The following is a 17634-nucleotide window of genomic DNA, read 5'->3' on the forward strand; positions in this document are numbered from 1 at the left end:
GGCCACACAGTCAGCTGTTTTTGCTATGGCCTCTGGTGTCTGACTAATTTTTTTAGAGGCTGTTTATTTATCTCATCGAAAGAGAGAAGATCTTCCCTGGCTTTGCATCTGACAGGACCCGACTAACTGAATAGTGGCACCCGCTCCTTTCCCCTTAAATCAAAACACCTACACTCCCCTTTTCTATCCACTGCAGAGATCTGGGATTGACCCACACAGGGCTAATCAAGGTGTCTTCAAGGACAAACCAACACCCGGACAAGTTTGGGGTGTTAGATGCAAATGAATGAGGGGAACGAGGCTGTGCGTGTCTCTTGGGGGGTGTGTGTGCATGCACACACATTTCCGGATCCCACTTTTCTTCCCCATTCAAGAATTGCTCACCTACAACCTCGAGCACAGCTGAAGAATTACGGGATCCCACAGGACTGTTTACTATACAAGTGTATTTCCCACTGTCTCCTATGGTCACTGCTGGAATGTATAGGATGGAGGAAACGTGGTAGTCCTCATTGTGATAGCTGATGCTCTTGGTGGTGTTGACCTGCAGCCATAGGGAAGCAATGTTAGAGTAATTTGTTAGGGAACAGAAATCAGCATTAGTAATTACTGTCCCCTTCATCTTGTTTTCTACTCGACTAGACTTTGTCTAAGAATTTATATGGATCAAATGCAGAAAAGTGGAGATAAGCAGATACAGTTAATTGAAGTATTCAGGGTAGATACTTGTAGCATAGGTAGCCATACAGATTTCTTTACAGTTTTTGTCAGCCCTTTGATTGTGAGCTATAGTTACATTGCATTATCTGAACAGACGGCTATATTTTGTTTGCTAATATCATCTCCCATGCTAAGAAATTAACGACTCTAAAATAGGGATGTTAAATTGCATTTAATCAGCTAATTGAGAAGGTGATGGAATTTTTAAGCCGGCTCCCCCCAGCACCAACTCCTGCTCCTGCCCTTGCTGCCTCTCTCTGATAGAGGCAGCAAGTGTGAAGGGGGGAGGTGACGAGTCGAGTGACTACTCAGCTACCAGATAAGCATATACTTATCGGGTAGTCGACTAGTCGCTTACATCTAAAACAGTAACTACTATTTTATCTAGTCTAGGTTTTTAATATGAACTCATCAAAGTGTTATCTAGGTATGAAAAGGATTAAAATCAACCCCCAATGTATTAAAGTCAAACAAGAAAATCTTGCTCTTCCTTTCTATAGGGAAGGATGTGTGCTTTGAAGCCAGGCCTACACTGGGGAAGAAAGTCAAACTAAGATATGCAACTCCAGCGATGTGAATAGTATAACTGGAGTCGATGTACTTAGCTTGACTTACCACAGTGTCCCTTACTCCTCACAACCCTGTGGAGTACTAGGGTTGACAGGGCACATCAGTGGTTGACTTAGTGCAGTGGTCCCCAACCTTTTGGGGCTGCAGGGCGCCCGGGGGCGGGGCCGCTCACACGCCAGGCACCCAACGGCGGGGCCACACAGGCGCCCAGGGGCAGGGCCGTGCACGCGCCTGGGGGCAGAGCCACCCATACGCCGTGCACCTGGTGCCGGTGCCACCCATGTGCCACACTCCCGGGGCTGCTGCTGCTCCTATGCCGCACGCCTAGGGGTGGGGCTGCCCATATGCCATGTGCCTGGGGCCAGCACCGCTCCTGTGCCACACACCCGGGGCTGGCGCCGCTCCTGTGCCACGCGCCCGGGAGGGGGGCCACCCATATGCCACGTGCCTGGGGCCAGCGCCGCTCCTGTGCCAGGCGCCCAGGCTGGTGCCGCCCATACACTGCATGCCCGGGGCCGGCACAGCCCTTGCACCCCATGCCTGAGGGCGGGTCCAGCCCTGATCACTCGGCAGGCACACAGAAATGGCCCGGCGGGCACCACGTTGGGGACCACTGACTTAGTGGGTCCTTACTAGACCTGCTAAATTGAACCCCCGGAAGATCGATCTCCAGAGCCATCGATCTCTGGGTAAATACAGACAAGGCCTTCAGGTGCTTGTTGTTTTATAACATAGGATGTTGAAGGGTTTACTGGGGAAAGGCTGTCTGGGAGAAGGGGGTTTACATTTCATTTTGAAGGCACTGAGGTTCCTGTTCAGCAAACATAGAGAAAAGAAAACCCGTTTCATTCTCTAGCACAGTGAGGCACCAAGAATGTGAATGTGTCTTAACCCTTTGTAAACTTGCCGTGACAAAGGGGAGAGGGGAAGGATGGCTGTGCTTAGGTCTGCAAGGTTTATGTACAATGTGGTGTCTAATCATGCGCTTCAGTACCGTGCTCCAGTCAGCTGCTACCACATGGAAGATTCTGTGAGTCAGGAATTACTCTTCCTATCCTTGTCCTCCCCTTTTTCCAAAGAGATCACATCCCCCCTCCCCCCCCCAGGGACATAGGAAAACAGCTTACATTCTTAGCTGGATGGGCCCACTCTTCATGAAACTTATGGGAAGGAGCGGTTATTTTGCAGGTGATCTCGAAACTTTCTCCCTCTATTCGCACATGTTCCTTTTGCTCCACTGTGACGGAGACTGGCTTTGTTGTAGCTGAACAAAGGTAGAGACGGGCAAGGGTTAGTCACAGGAGAGCTTAAAGGCCTCTGAAGCCTTAGCAACCCCAAGGACCTTTCTGCTTATCTCTTGTCACCATCCATTTAGATCCCTTCGCCATCATTGTCACCACCGTTATCATCGCTACCCCTCCTTCCCGCGCTACCACTTTCATCACCACTAGGTGGCTTAAAAGGCTTAAAGGGATGGGAATCTTCATCCCAGCTGCATGTTTTCCCGTCTGCCAGGCACATTACACTGCGGCCTCAGGGTTTGCAGCGATCCAGAAGGAAGAGCTGATTTCCCTTCACGGTGTGAAGCAGAGCAAAAGGGTTTCTGTGAGACTGTGCAATAAGAGAAGGGGGCAGAGGCCCTCTCAAAGGGAGTGTTTAAAACTAGGCTGGAAAAAGCCCTGAGAATTTAAAACAAACAAAAGGAAATTTTTCTTCACTCAGTGCACAGTCAACCTGTGGAACTCCTTGCCAGAGGATGCGGTAAAGGCTAGAACGTTAACATGGTTCAAAAAAGAGCTAGGTAAATTCATGGAGGTTAGGTTCATCAGTGGCTATTAGCCAGGATAAATAGGAATGGTATTCCTAGACTCTGTTTCTCTGGAGGTGGGTGACAGGGCAGGGATCACGTGATCATTACCTATTGTGATCCCTCCCTCTGGGGCATCTGGTATTGGCCACTGTCGGCAGACAGGACACTGGGCTAGATGGACCTTTGGTCTGATCCAGTATGGCTGTTCTTGTGTTCTTATAATACATTGTCAGGAATGATCCGCCACTGGTAGAGGGATGGACTTGAGATCTGGTTTTTAAAGACATCTATGGGGATTAGGTAATCCATGGAATTTCAGTGGGAACTGTTCACCTAACTCCCTTTGGCACCTTGGAAAATTCCAGCCTCTATAGTCCAGTTGGTCTTTTCCCTCTCTAACTTCTATGACCTCTCCCCAAACTAGCGCCCCCGCAGGTGCTCCCAGCAGCGCTAACCACAGCTGCCTCCCCAGCAGGAACTGCTGCAAGAGGTACCAGAAACCTGTTACCTGTTAGAACAATCAGCCTGATTGTCTTTGACTTCTCCACTTTCCCGTTGATCAGGGCCTGGCAGCTGTAAGATCCTTTATCGGCTTGCTGCACATTGTAGATGGTTATGCCATCCTGAGCGCTGAAAGAAAACTTAGCCCCTGGTGGGACTGGAGAATTGTCCTTCAGCAGGGTAACATTGGCCCCATACTCGGGGTCAGTGATGAGACACGGGAGCTGGGCGTCCCGGCCTTCGCTCTTTCTAACGCTGAAGCGAGGGGTGTTCCAGACATTCTGCGGATCTAGCAATGGAAGCAGACAAACCGCAATCAAGCAAAGTGCATACACGTTGGATGGGATTCCAGCAGCAGATACTTTTCAGTATAGATTCAGCGCTCTTTCAGTCATACGTTACTGCCTTGTGTTAAACTGCTCCTGCACCCAGCCCTGCTCCCATTGATAACCCTATGGCTCTTCGGTCCTGAAATCGTATTTAGCAGTAGAGATGCAGCTTATGGCACCTAAGGAGCAGAAACTGGACTAGTAGCATGAGTACAGGGGTGAGAGAATGAACATGGGGGCAGTTTGAGAGGCACCCAGCCACTCAGTGAAAATTACCTTTTACCAGGGCTGCTGGTTTTATTGCTAAAAAGGCAAAGTGTGAGGATATTATCTGGTTGGCCAGTGAGGAGTCTGTCTTCAAGGCTGCCATGAATAGCATGGGGAAGCCCATGTTTTTCAAGCCATTAGGACAATCATTTCATAGGCCCGGTATTATGGGCAGGAGCGGCCCGAGGCTGGCTGCAGCAGCTGGCGCCCCAGGTGGAACGCGCGATCGGCGCCCCTGCTTGCATGGCCGTCAATGGAGTGACATCATCATCGGGCACCCCATGACGTCATCATCGGGCGCCCCGGGCACCCTGGTAAAGGCGGTGTCCTAGGCAACGGCTGAGTCAGCCTATAGTCACAGGTCGCCCCTGCCCGCAGGGACACTATGCTGCATTCTTTCGCTGAGTAGTGGGAGCAGAGTTTTGTGGCTTGCAGTGCACTGTGGATTTTTGTCCTTGATGCCATCACTGTGCCACTGCCAGTGAAGGGCCTAAAACAGCAAACCTTACTGCTCTGGAGGACAGGGTCATAATTCAAAATGATCTGGACAAACTGGAGAAATGGGCTGAGGTAAACAGAACAAATGCAAAGTGCTCCACATAGGGAAGAACAATCCATTTCACATACAGAATGGGAAGCGACAGTCTAGGAAGGAGTACAGCAGAAAGGGATCCAGGGGGCTGTAGTGAACCATAAGCTAAATAGGAGTCAACAGTGTGGCACTGTTGCAAAAAAAGCAAACATGATTCTGGACTGCATTAACAGGAGTGTTGTGAGCAAGACACAAGAAGTCATTCTTCTGCTCTACTCTGCGCTGATTAGGCCTAAGTTGGAGTATTGTGTCCAGTTCTGAGCACCACATTTCAAGAAAGAAGAGGAACAAGAATGATTAAGAGCTTCAGGGGGTAGCTGAGTTAGTCTGTTACAGAAAAAAACAGCAAGAAAATGCTCTGGTAGTAGTTTATAGATTAACAAAACATGGAGATGGTCTGGAAAACATTAGCTATGAGGTAAGGCTGAAGGAATTGGCCTTGTTTAATTTGGAACAGAGAAGACTGAAAGGGGACATGACTGCTGTTTTCAAGAATCTAAAAAGATGTTGGGGGGAGAGACGATTGTTCTCCTTGGCCTCTGAGGACAGGACAAGAAGCAATTGCCTTAAACTGCAGCAAAGGAGGTTTAAGTTGGACATTAGGAAACATTTGTCAGGGTGGTGAAACACTGGAATAAATTGCCTAGGGAGGTTGTGGAATCTCCATCATTGGATATATTTAAGAGCAGGTTAGACAGACATCTATCAAGGATGATCTAGACAATGCTTGGTCCTGCCATGAGGGCAGGGGACTGGACTTGATGATCTCTCAAGATCCCTTCCAGTTCTAGTATTCTATAATTCTATGCCTGGCAATGTGTAGTCTTTAAAAGCTAGGTGAATCCCCCACCCTTCCCCCAGTGTGTGCACGAGACTGTGTTTCTCAACAACTGATCCATGGACCAGTGCCGGTCCTTAAGATCTCCTTGACTCAGTTTAGGGAGACAGCAAGCTGGTTCCTGGTATCAAAAAAGCTGAGAAACACAGTGCTTGAGGAGTGTACTAGAAACAGCAAGGCTACGTCTACACTGGCATGATTTAGCGCAAATACTCTGTAATGCAAGAGTTTTTGCGTTAGAGTATTTGAGTAAGAGAGCGTCTACACTGGCATGTGCCTTTGTGCAAAAGATGTGCTTTTGCGCAAGAACATTCGTGCCAGTGTAGACGCTCTCTTGCGCAAGAAAGCTCCGATGGCCATTTTAAACATCGGGCTTTCTTGCTCAAGAAATTGATGTTGCCTGTCTACACTGGCCTCTTGCACAAGAACAGTTGCGCAAGAGGGCTTATCCCTGAGTGAGAGTGTCATAGTTCTTGTGCAAGAAGCACTGATTTCTTACATTAGAACGTCAGTGTTCTTGCGCAAGAACTTGCGGCCAGTGTAGACAGGTAGCAAGTTTTTGCACAAAATCTTGCTAATGTAGACACAGCCCAAGTGAAACTTAGAGCTTGTTTTCATGAGAAAGTTATAGTGGGATATGCTAAGTTATGAATTTATATGCCTGCTATTTTGGTACAGGACCCAGTGAGGTCACTCCAGTATATGTTCGGGTATCAGAGGATCTTTTCTAGTTTAGCTTATGGCATTGCAGAAGGGGTTTAAGCAAAACTGAAGCAAGCCATGGAATTCTGGAGTAGCTCTTTCCTGGCATAGTCAGCTCTTCGCATTTTTCATCCATAGATCTCTAGGCAAATTACAAAGGAAGGCGGAATGATTATCCCCATTTTACAGATGGGAAAACTGAGGGCTGGAGCGATGTGACTTGCCCAGCTCATCCAGAAAACTAGCGGGAGGCCAGGAATAGTGCCCCCCATGCCTTCTGATCCCCGGTCCAGCACTCTATCCATGAGCTCTAAGTCTCCCTAAGGGCGAAGAAGAGTGTCTGCATGTGCGGGAAGGGAGAGTTTATACTGGTGGTATGGGTTTGGGTTAACCATCCTGATACAATTATATAGGTACATATAACCAGCAAACCTATCCCGAGAGGAGTAACAGTGAGCGAAGGAATGCCTTTAGCTACCTTTCACAAAGAGATGGATGGAGGCTGTTGCCGTGTCACTGCTGTTGGTATAAGAACACTCGTAGGTCCCCACGTCCCTGAAAGTGGCGTGGGTGATCCGGAGAGTGCTGGTAGTACCGTTGGAGTGCACAATTCTGTTCTGTGTTGGGCTGACCCACTTCACACCGACATCCCCAGAGCAGTGCAAGCTGACGGGGTCGTCTTTGTTCACAAGCAGGGAGGTGACATTCGGCTGGATTGTCGGAGATGCCGAGCCTGCAAACAAGACAGATAGGAGGGGTGAAAAACCAAACAACGGCCAAGCCGGTAGCATCTCACCCCACCTGGCATGGAACAGCTGAGAAAGGGCACGAGGCAGAGGTGCCATGAAGTTTGGCTGGCCAGAATTGGACTTTTAGCTCATTCCATACACATAGCAGAGATTCTAGGCAGATATAATTGGCTGGTCTTTTTATTTGCATTTATTTGCTGAGGGGATGGATTGTAGGCTAGGAGAGTGTTTGATAGCAGAACATTTAGAGCCGTAGGTGTGTGGGTGACAGGGGATTCCTGCATTTGGGGAGGCAGGGCATGATGCTGTAAGTGTCCTATTAGTGTGGAGGCACAACAGCACCTGGACAGTGGTCCTACTGCCTGCTCCATCCCCAGGCTGGCCTGCACCCTGCTTTACCCCCTCCCCTCAGGCCCTCACTCCATCCCAGGTCATACCCCACTTCCCGCCCTCTCCCAAGCTCTCCCCGGTTAGGTGACAAAATTTGCTCTTTCACACTGATTAATCCAGGCTCCTGCAGTTTTTTGTTTTACTTAGAAGATGTTCTTTTCCTATTGACTGGGATTTATTTGGCTGTGGAGTGGTAAGCACATTATGCAAATTGTGTCAGGACATAATCTTTCTCCTCTATTATTAATCCAGCATCAGTCAAAGCAGTTTTCTTTTGTTTACTTCCCTTTATGGAGTAAATTAATGCTAATTCTGGAACAAAACAGGAAAGAAATGTGCTAAATGGTTTGGCGCAGACTACCAGTTGGAAGACCTCAAAACACTGATTGTGTATCAAAACCTGTTTGGGAGAAACTTAATTTTTTGGTTGCTGAGTAGTAGATTCTGAACATTATGAAATAATATACTGTAGTGATGGAGATCAGATAACTCAGATCTGTCCGAATATTTTTCTTAGTGCTCAAAGAATTGTATAAACGTGAGAAAATATTATTCTTCCCATTTTACAGATGGGGAAACTGAGGCACAGACCAGTTAATTCACTTTGCCAAGGTCTAGCAGGGAGTAATTTACAGGGCCAAGAGCAGAACTCAATCCTCTTAACTCAGTCCTGTACCTGTGCACTGGGCCACACGATCTCTCAGCCTAATGATTACCATTTTGCAATGGGTCAGACAGAATTTTAGTTGCTATATTTGCCTTTAAGAGACATCATGGAACTAACTTCAACAGTTTGAGTAAAGGGGAACCTGGAACCTCCCTTAGCCCTCACTGTCAGAGACAAACACTTTTTATTTTTTATCTTTTTTGTCTCGTCAGCGAGTTCTTTTAGTCACTGCCTGTATTTATGGAGAAGGGGGGAAGTGAAAAATGAATCAGTGCTTTATGGGGAAAACACTGCAATAACACCCTCATGACAGGTTTTCTGATGGGGACAGGAAACACATTGCAAATGGCTATCTGTGCTGTCAGAGGTTGGCTTCTGCCCCCAATACGCAGGCAGCCCCTTTCAAGGGGTGGCTATTCTTCCACTTCTGCTTTTCCTCAGACACTAACCCCTTCCCCAGATCTTAAAGGAACACACATGCAAGTTAAAAAAAAACTACTCTTCCTGCATTGGCAAAGTGCTCCTAGTGTAGACATGGCAATTCTACAGGGAATTCAAGGAGCAGAATCCTATAGACCTGTTTGTGTGGGGAATCGGAAAGGACGGCCTATGGAACATTTAATATTTCTTCCCCTTGAGCTTTTTCTTGCTTTTTTTTTTGGTTGAGGTCTTATAGCAACAGGAAGAGCCCATTTAATCCCCAAGTAGAGACGGAAAAATCCCACAATCCTTTTGAAAGCCACATTTTCCATGTATCTGGTTTTCTGCTCCCTTCTATGCTAGGGTTCTGTAGGAGAGTATGAGAAGATCTGCTTATGCATTGGTTTCTTGTCCAGCCCTCAGGGTGCCTTGCTGTCTCTGCATAGCCCCTGACTGTGGTTTGCTCGGTCAACTCTTAGCATTGCCCGTTAGCATTAAGGATATGTCTGCACTGCAATCGAGAGGTGTGATTGCAGCCCGTACAGCCATACCTGAGCTAGGTGTGATAAGGCAGATAAAGCATGCATCAGGCCCAGAACCCAAGTGGGAGCGGAATTGCAGGAGAGACATGTTAGGACAATAAATCAGTCCCTTCCTCCTTCTCTGCCACTAGCGGGGCTCTGGCTCAGGCATCTGTTTTCTCGCTGACCAGAATGCAATTTCACACGAAGCTAGAGAGTGTCACCCACCAACTTCCTCATTGCTGACGGTAATTGCTGGCCATTGGCTTCGCCACACAATAGTTGTGTAACAGTGACCTCCAGTTGCAGGATGAGGCCCATCCCCCTCTACTAGGGATGTTAGATCTCGGGTAATTGAGCAGTCAAGTAACCGCATTAATCTTATCGGTTACTCAACTATATTATAGTCCACGGGTGCGGGGCTGGCAGCCAGTGCAATCTGGCCCCCTTCTCAGGGAGCCTCCTGCCCCTCCGTGCTGCTGCCTCTGTATTAGAGGCAGCAGTGCGAGGTGGCAGTCGGGAACTGGTCCACAAGGGGATCCAGTTTAAAAATCAGCTCTCTGCGCAAATTGTCTGCCTGTTACCCACACTGCTGCCTCTGAAATGGAGCAGCACAGGGGGGCAGCAACCCCTGTCTGCAGGGGTCCGGGCTGGCTGTGGACAGAAGCTGTCTGGCAGCAGCCCCTGTCTGTGGGGATGTCCGAGTCTTGCCGAGGACAGAGGCTGCTCCATGGGTGGTGGAGCAGACTCTGCAGAGAGAGGCTGCTTTGTGGCAGTCTCCTCTGCCTGCCTTCCTCCCTCCCCCATCCTCCCCCCCACACTGCTGCCTCTGATAGAGGCTACAGTGGGGGGGGAGTGAGTGGAGGGGCAGGCGGCACCACAGAGACAGTGCTCCTCTCCTCCTCCGCGTGCTGCCTCTGATTCAGAGGCAGCAAGGGCAGGGGGAAATGCATGTAGTTGACAAGATTAACCAATAAGCCTAGGCTTATCGGTTAACCATATAGTCGACTACATGTCAACAGCCCTACCCACTACCATCCCGGCCATGACAATCAGCCAAGCCCTTTCTGGCTCAGCAGTTCCTGAGGCATTCACTAACCAGGGTCAAATGCAGCATCCTTCATGCCCAGTCTCTCTCCCCTCCCCATCACAGCTGTCCAGTCCGTGTCATGCTAACAGCCAGTAAGTTCCAGATGCCTCTAGTATCAGGAATAACTTAACATCCGTGTCCCTCCCATGGCGTAACTCACATTCCAACCCTCACTGCCCAGTGGCACTATGTGTCCTTGTTAGGAACCCCTTGAAACTAGTGTGGACACTTGGCAAATGTGTCCCAGCAGGCAAGGTGTCAAACACTCTGGGCTAAATGTGCAAAAGGCGTTAGACTCCTAACTTCTGCTTAGTTTCCTAACAGCCACTGAACTCAACAGAGGTTAGAAGCTTCACTCCTTTGGAGCGATCAATCTTCAAACATAGGTGCCTTAAAAGGGATTCCATATCCCACGCTTGGGTATGTAAACCACTGACCACTGCATGCAAGTGGGGCATCTGATGTGGAATTTGGCTATGTTTGGGAATTGGGCCCTAAATTATTAAAAATATCTGGCCCCCAGGAAGCATACCTCATGATCTAGCAGAGGCTATGTCTCGACTACCAAGTTTTTCCGGGATACCTCCTGGAAAAACTCTGCCGCGTCCAGGGAACGCGTCTGCTCCTTTGACATTTTATGTGGAAGAGCAGACTTGCTCTTTTGGAAGTCCTGTCTTCCTCATTTCACGAGGAAGAAGGGTTCTTCTGAAAGAGGAGGCTTTTCCGAAATTTGGCCCATTGTAGAAATTTCGGAAAAGCCTCTTCCGAAAAAAAAATTGGAAAAAGATATGCAAATTGCGAAGTGCAATTTGCATACCTTTTTCCAAAAAAAAAGCGGCAGGCTAGACATAGCCGGGGGACACTGCAATGCTGAAAGAGGAGTGAAGAAATGGACTCTTCCCATTCAGGCTGAAAACAAAATACAACCTTCTGGAGGCGTATGCAGGGATAATCCGGGTGCATACAAACCTAGGGGTGCTTTGGGATTCGTGGTCCTAGGGGAATTCTGAATGAGTGTGGTAAATGCAGCTGTCAGAAACATCATGGGACAACTCCGGTGGGAAACAACCAGCAATCCTAATGAGATAGTTCCACCGGATGGGGATCTATATTGTGAACATGTCTGTGCTTCAAGTGGGGATCCTGACAGAGTTCACTGGGCTCCAGGCAACCTGATGTTTCCCCAGTAACTGCCTAGTCCACGTTATCCCAAGATCCCACCCTGCCCAGAGTTCCCAGCCATTCCTGTCTCCCCCTGGGACAGTCCCAGCTGCTCATGTAACCTGCACACTGGCTGGGTGTGGTGGTTGACTGTCCCAGGTAGCGGCACTGAGACCACTTCCAGAGAGAGAGAATGAGTTTGCTCTCTACAGCCCTAACTGAGAGCCAGCTGGTTTTTAACTCCGGTCAGAGAGGCTCATGCACTAAGCTCCCGAGCTCCCAGGTTTGGTTGCTCCTGTCGACATGACACTCAGTTCCGTGGAGAAACAGCACAGTTCCTTCAGGCAGTGGGCATAGCAGGGGAAGGGACTCTCCCACAATGTCACCATTGCGTGAAATGCAGAAAACTGTCCGCTGCCAGAGAGCTTCTTTTGCAAATGTCCAATCTGGGCTGGAGAATCCTGCTTGTGTCTCTTGGAGGATTGACGACACAATAACAGGGAACAGGCGGACCGTCCACATCAGAACAGGCGGACTAGACTCTTCTGTATCCCATCCACAGTGCCTGAGTTTGTACTTCCTTTGAAAGGCTTAACAATACTCTTGGCCCATCCCTTATCTGCCAGCATTCCCAATGACTTCAGAAAGAAGGCTGAAGTGGCTTGGGCAGACAGCAGGCAGGGGTCACCAACCAGTCGATTGGGATCGACTGGTAGGTCTTGGAGCCTCTGACAGGTGATCCTGACTGGTTTGGTCAAGAGGTTATCCAGCCCAGCACTTCAGCTGCTCCCCCCCGCCCCTGACTGCTGTGCATCTCCTGCCCTTTGTCTTGGAGCTGACCCCCAGAAACCTCCTGCTTGTTGAGCAGGGCAGGGGAGGGACAGGAGGGTGCTGATGTCAAGGTGCCCCCTCTCCCACCCTGTATCCTATCTCCACAGAGCGGAGAGGGGGCACAGCAGGACTGGTCATGGAGTTTGCTAGCTATTTTTGGGAGTGGTGCTGGGCCAGGACGGGGTAAGCATGCCTTAGCTCCACTGCACCACCACCCAGGAGCCACCTGAGGTCAGCAGGGCCCAGCTGGTGCCCACATCCCAAAACCCTACCCCATGCTGAACCCCAGGTCCTGCCCTAGACCCAAGCAGCCCTGCATCCAAACACCCAGAGCCTGAACCTAGAACCCCTTCCGGCACCCCAACTGCCTGCCCCTAGCTCAGCTTAGAGCCCCTCTTACATGCCAAATCCCTTAAGACACACCCCAGCCCTCTGCCCCAGCCTGGTGAAAGGGAGGGAGGATGAAGTGAGCAGGGGCGGGGCCTTGAAGAAGGGGCGCAAAGGAGGCGGGACAAGAGTATTTGGGTTTGAGGTCGACCGTGGATTGCACTTCAATTTGAAAAGTGAGCCCGTGCTGAAAAAGGTTGGAGACCCCTGCAGTAGGGTATTAAAAACCTAGTATCCCTAGACAAATCTGTGACTGGATCCCACTTGGCACAAGACAGAAAAAAGGACAAAAATGACATAAAAGAACAATGAACAATGAACAAAGAACACTGCTGCTGTGGGAACAGATTATAATGCAGCGAGAAACGTGGTCCTGGAGCGCTGGAGGTGGGAACATCGAATCACTAGGCACGAGAGCGTCTACTCTCACGCAATTTGACACAGCATAGCTCTAGCCGCTGCGTCGGTTACAGCGCGTCTGCAGGAATCCGGGCAGGTTATTCTGCTGGGTGTCCCACTTCCTCGTAGCAGGATCCTGCTTTTTACACAGCCAAGAGCGGGGAACCCTCCCCCCCAAGTCTTGTCCAGATTCATCCAACAACACTTAGCATATCTATGGGCTTTATATGTCCAAAACAACAACACAGGCATTACTAATAGAACAAGCCACAGTTTAACCCTGCTCTGTCCTAGGGCATCTTTAGGCCCCTAACGAGCTTTATTAATCTGGCCTCAGGATACTCAAATTCTCTTGTACCTCCCTGCTAATGCTGGTATGTTGCACTTAGGGCGCAGTCATTTGCTTGTGTCCCTTAGCGCGCCTGCCAGGCAGACCACCCCTTACCGATTCTGTCTGTGCCCTATTAACGCCCCCACAATCGCAGCAGCTGTCCCTTGCAATGGTCTGCAGAATTAAGGACTTTAATGCTCCCCTCCCCCCCCCCCCGCCCCTCTTGGTTTGCAGGAGAGGTGAGCATGAGCTCCGCTCTCCCTTTTGAGAGCTGGGCCATGCGTTCTTTGGGTCCAACCTGGAGCTCCTTGCTGTGTTTTCATTCCCCCCGCCTTCCCCCCCCCAACTCAGGCAGAGTTCCCTGGGCCTGATTTTTCAAGGCGTTCCTGATGTTCGAAGTTTGAGTGCTTTTCTAAATCCCGCTCGGTGCCTAGCTGCCTCTTTCCGTTTCTACACTCCTTTAAAAATCCGGCCGAGTTACTTGAATGGGGGCGTTTGTTCAAGAAGGAATGGCGCCAACACCCAACGAGGAGCGAGGCATTCTTCCTACTCTGCACAATCACGTCTGGGTTGTGCGGTAAGTCCAGCCAACTGGCAAATCTCTCACTAGGCACCCGATACGCCACCGCTTTCCAGCCCACATTGGCTCAAGGGAGTGGGTGCTCTCTGACCTACCATGCCAGATGCCAGCTGCAACCAGAAGCACCAGGATGCCAGGGTCCATCTTGGGCTGAAGGTACCCTCCTGCCCTGGTCAGGTGGGCTGCGATCCAGGGGAAAGGAACAAAGCACTTCAGCGCAATAGATCCTCTTGAGCAGGATGGAGAAGACTGGACTGGAACGTGCTGCTGAGTCGTCTATAACCGTTCCCTGCTGCCGTCTCTGGGACACTTCTCCTTTTCTTTCGGAACTGACCACAAGTTAGGAAATCCCTATTTTTTTTTTAAAGAGAGTTATACAGTGTCACTAATCGTAGAGGACACCCCACTGCTCACCTCCAAAACCTGCCCTTCATCATCGACTTGGGCGTGCCTCCTTGCACCTGTCTTCTGATTTACCATCAGAAAAGCTGCATCACGAAGTGGGGCGTTACAGAAAACATTATTGACTCTAGACACACACGGGGCTAAGCCGCCGGGACAGGCCAACACGCTGCACTAGCCCTATAGTAAGCGGCAAGGCTTGGGGCTGGGCTGTAGAGAGCTTGATTGCATTCCCATTGTGGCAGAAATTAATCCCACGTCACTTCAAAGAGATTGTCAGGGTACATCTGGCACCCACTGCAGGTTGTGCGAAGCATGGGGGCGCCCACTGGGTTACAGCAGCAGAGGAGCTGGGGAGTGCCGTCTAACCCTGAGGGCCTTCATCTGTGACTGCCCAGTGACATCAGAGAATGGAGAAATGTTCCAGCTAATTTTTTCCATCAATGTGCAGAATAAATTTTGCTATATGCACCAAAGTGCCTTTTAGCAGAGCACCCACAGCCAGCAGCGTGCGGTTCTACTGGTGGTGCACATCTGTGCAACATGGGGCAGATGTGCACCACCAATAGAAACACACTGCTGGCTGTGGGTGCTCTGCTAATCAGAGGGACGGCATTTGAATCTCTCCTGGGCGCCCGCCCGAGCTCTCATCTTACAGGGAACATGGCCAGTGGGGTCCAAATCTGGAGTGAACAAAGGCAAAAGCCTCGGGATTCACTTCTCAGAAGCCAGGTTTTTCCTGAGGGCATTATTCCATCCAGGCAGGGATCAGGCCTCCAGTGCATGGGGGGAGAGTTGCTTGTTTGTTTTATATTTGTACGTGTTCCCCATTGGCACCAGCCGCAGGACAATTCAGGGAGCCATGTGCAAAAGAATTACATGCAAGCATTAGCGAAATTGTGGCCACTTCCCACTCTGCTGAGAACATTGTAAACAAGAGCCAAAGGCTGTATGTGCGAAGGCAGCAGTTCCTTGCTGAACCTCGGAGGGAGACTGCTTTGCATGGCTGTATGCAGGCAGCAGACCAGAGACTCGGTGTAAATCACTGTCAGTCTAGTAAAGTCAATGGGACCCATGCAATTTACACCACCAGAGGACATGGCCTGATGCGTAACACACAGTACGACCTACAGCTAGTCCCTGCTGCATTTGCTGCGTTTTTCTTTAGCAGCTTGTAAATGCTAAAAGAAATCCTTGTGCCAGTGCTTCTGCAAAATGTCAGGGGGCCTCAAATGCATGCAAGGAGTGTTGCTGCTTTATTTCCTCCTCCCCGAGGAGATCGGGAAATACAGGAAACTAGGAAAGGTGCCAAACAACTAGCAGTTTTGCAAGGCCACCTTTCCAGGCGACAGGAATGGAAAGCGTGCAAAACTCCTAGTTGTTTGGTACCTTGATCCACCTACCAGGAGAGAGAATTTACCGTAAACCGTGTGGTTCTCCAGCCCCACAACTCCAGCTCTGACCGTATTTCCTGAATAGAAGTCGCCAAAGAAAGGAATTAGTTTTTCCATATAGTTGTGTATGTGCTGAGGTGACCCACTGAAAAATTGCACGGCTGCCAGCGGGTTAACGAGATGAGGAGTAAGGAATATTCATTGTGGACTGTACTGTACTCCACCGGCTGCCAGAACCTGGCAAATGGGGGTCGTACAATGTTGCAGCCAGGCGCCATTGCCACTTGCCTGCTCTGCTCAGGCCAAAGGGTGGGGTGGCTCAGGCGGAGAAGCACTAGACATGAGCTCATCCATTAGTGATTCATTGTTTCTCCATCCGTGCCTCTGCTGCCCAGGAGCTGCAATGGAGATTCCACAGGGGCTGGCAAGGTGGATGGGGCTTCGTTGGGGGCGTGAGCCCAGGACTCTACATTTCAAGGCACGTGGTGAGACATGCCTGGCAGCCGTCGTCACTGCTAGAGGAGATGAAGCACAGACCAGGGCAGTGCCAACTTCACCAATCAGGGTGCCATATTATGGAGATAGACCTATCTCAGAGCTGGAAGGGACCTTGAGAGGTCATCGAGTCCAGTCCCCTGCCCTCACGGCACGACCAAGTACCATCCCTGACAGATTTGCCCCAAATGGCCCCTCTCAAGGATTGAGCTCACAGCCCTGGGTTTAGCAGGCCAATACGCAAACCACGGAGCTATTGAACCCCGATGTTGGATGGGCCCCTGTCGTCTGGGCTCCTGACAGTGACCAGTGCAGGCAAGCAAAGGAAGGTTCAAGAAACTCTTTGGCCTGTCTGGGGAATAAGCTGCCCAAGGGAAAGATGCTTCTGAGCCTGATGTGCCTCGGCCCCGAAGGGGAGGAATCACCCTTGCGAGCGACAGGCGATGTGGCTCAGGCCTTGGCCTCTTTGCTGAGGCCAGAGCTGGTGTGATTATTTGCGGGGCCTAGTTCGAATGGGACGCCGCAGCCTGGGGTACCAGCAGCCCCACACCAGGCCCAGGGCACCGGCAATGCCCATGTGGGGTTGTGGCGGCTGCTCCCATAGCGGCACCAAGAGCTCCCAGCATGGCAGCGTGGGGGAGGGGGTACCTGAGGCACCCTCACCACAAGCACCTGCGGCAGCCGCCTCCTCTTCTCTCAGGGGCCCCACTGGGCTGGAGGGGGGCAGGGTGGAAACCGCCATGTGCAATCCACAGCTTGGAGACGCACCTCAGGTAGCACGCGCCACCCAGGCAGGCAGGGCCTATAATAAAGTGCAGGGGCCGTGTGCGAGGGAACCGGCTGCGCACGCCTCACGCAGGCCCTTGCTGAGGCAGCCAAGAACCAAGTCAATAAAGGCTCACGTTGAGGGTGGTGCCTGATGCGGGAACTTGCCCACTGGGCACATGACCGAGTCCAGCCGTGTGCGGCACTTTGGTCATCATAGAGTGGCCAGTATCTTTTCTCATGACCAAACCGGGCTTGTCAGGGCAGGCTTTGCAGGCCCCACTGAATCTGTTGCCCCCACATGTTTATGGGGGCGACTCCAAAGAGCCCTTTCTCTCTGAGGAGTGCGCCCTGGGCATTATTCATCAATTCCTACTGTTGTTCTGTATTGGCCGAGCTCTCAGCCTCTGGCCTATTTCTGGAAGCAGGCCTCTTCTTACACAGCCAAGCGCCTTCCCAGCCAAGGCCAGTTCAAAGCCAGAAAAGAAAACTGAAACTGCATTAAAGCTCATCTCTAAGTGTGTGAAAATGAACACAGCAGGAAAAGCCTTGCATGCAAATAAATACCAAGGCATGAAACCCAAAGGAAGGCTGGCTTGGCCTTGCCCATTGCTAAGTGTGTGCTAGACGGCATCAAGTGCAAGAACAATTGTGAAGTTACCGGCTCCCTTCCCTTAGGGTGGCCAGATGGCCTGTTTTTAAAGGGACAGTCCGGTATCTAAG

At 50.5% G+C, this 17634-nt stretch overlaps 1 protein-coding gene across 1 annotated transcript in view; it reads right to left on the minus strand.

Moving 5' to 3' along the window:
* The window catches only part of CSF1R (colony stimulating factor 1 receptor), a 39491-nt gene extending 25340 nt beyond the window's left edge, over nt 1-14151 (minus strand). The window contains exons 1-5 of the mRNA XM_006138230.4: nt 13951-14151; nt 6808-7062; nt 3609-3890; nt 2418-2554; nt 385-544 (exon numbers count right to left, since the gene is read on the minus strand). Coding sequence (XP_006138292.2) covers nt 385-544; nt 2418-2554; nt 3609-3890; nt 6808-7062; nt 13951-13999 — 883 coding nt within the window. The 5' untranslated portion in view covers nt 14000-14151. The remainder of the gene's footprint in view (nt 1-384; nt 545-2417; nt 2555-3608; nt 3891-6807; nt 7063-13950) is intronic.
* Between the last annotated feature and the right edge of the window lie 3483 nt (nt 14152-17634).

This window comes from Pelodiscus sinensis, chromosome 17 (genome assembly GCF_049634645.1).
Source record: "Pelodiscus sinensis isolate JC-2024 chromosome 17, ASM4963464v1, whole genome shotgun sequence".
NCBI classification, from domain to species: domain Eukaryota; kingdom Metazoa; phylum Chordata; order Testudines; family Trionychidae; genus Pelodiscus; species Pelodiscus sinensis.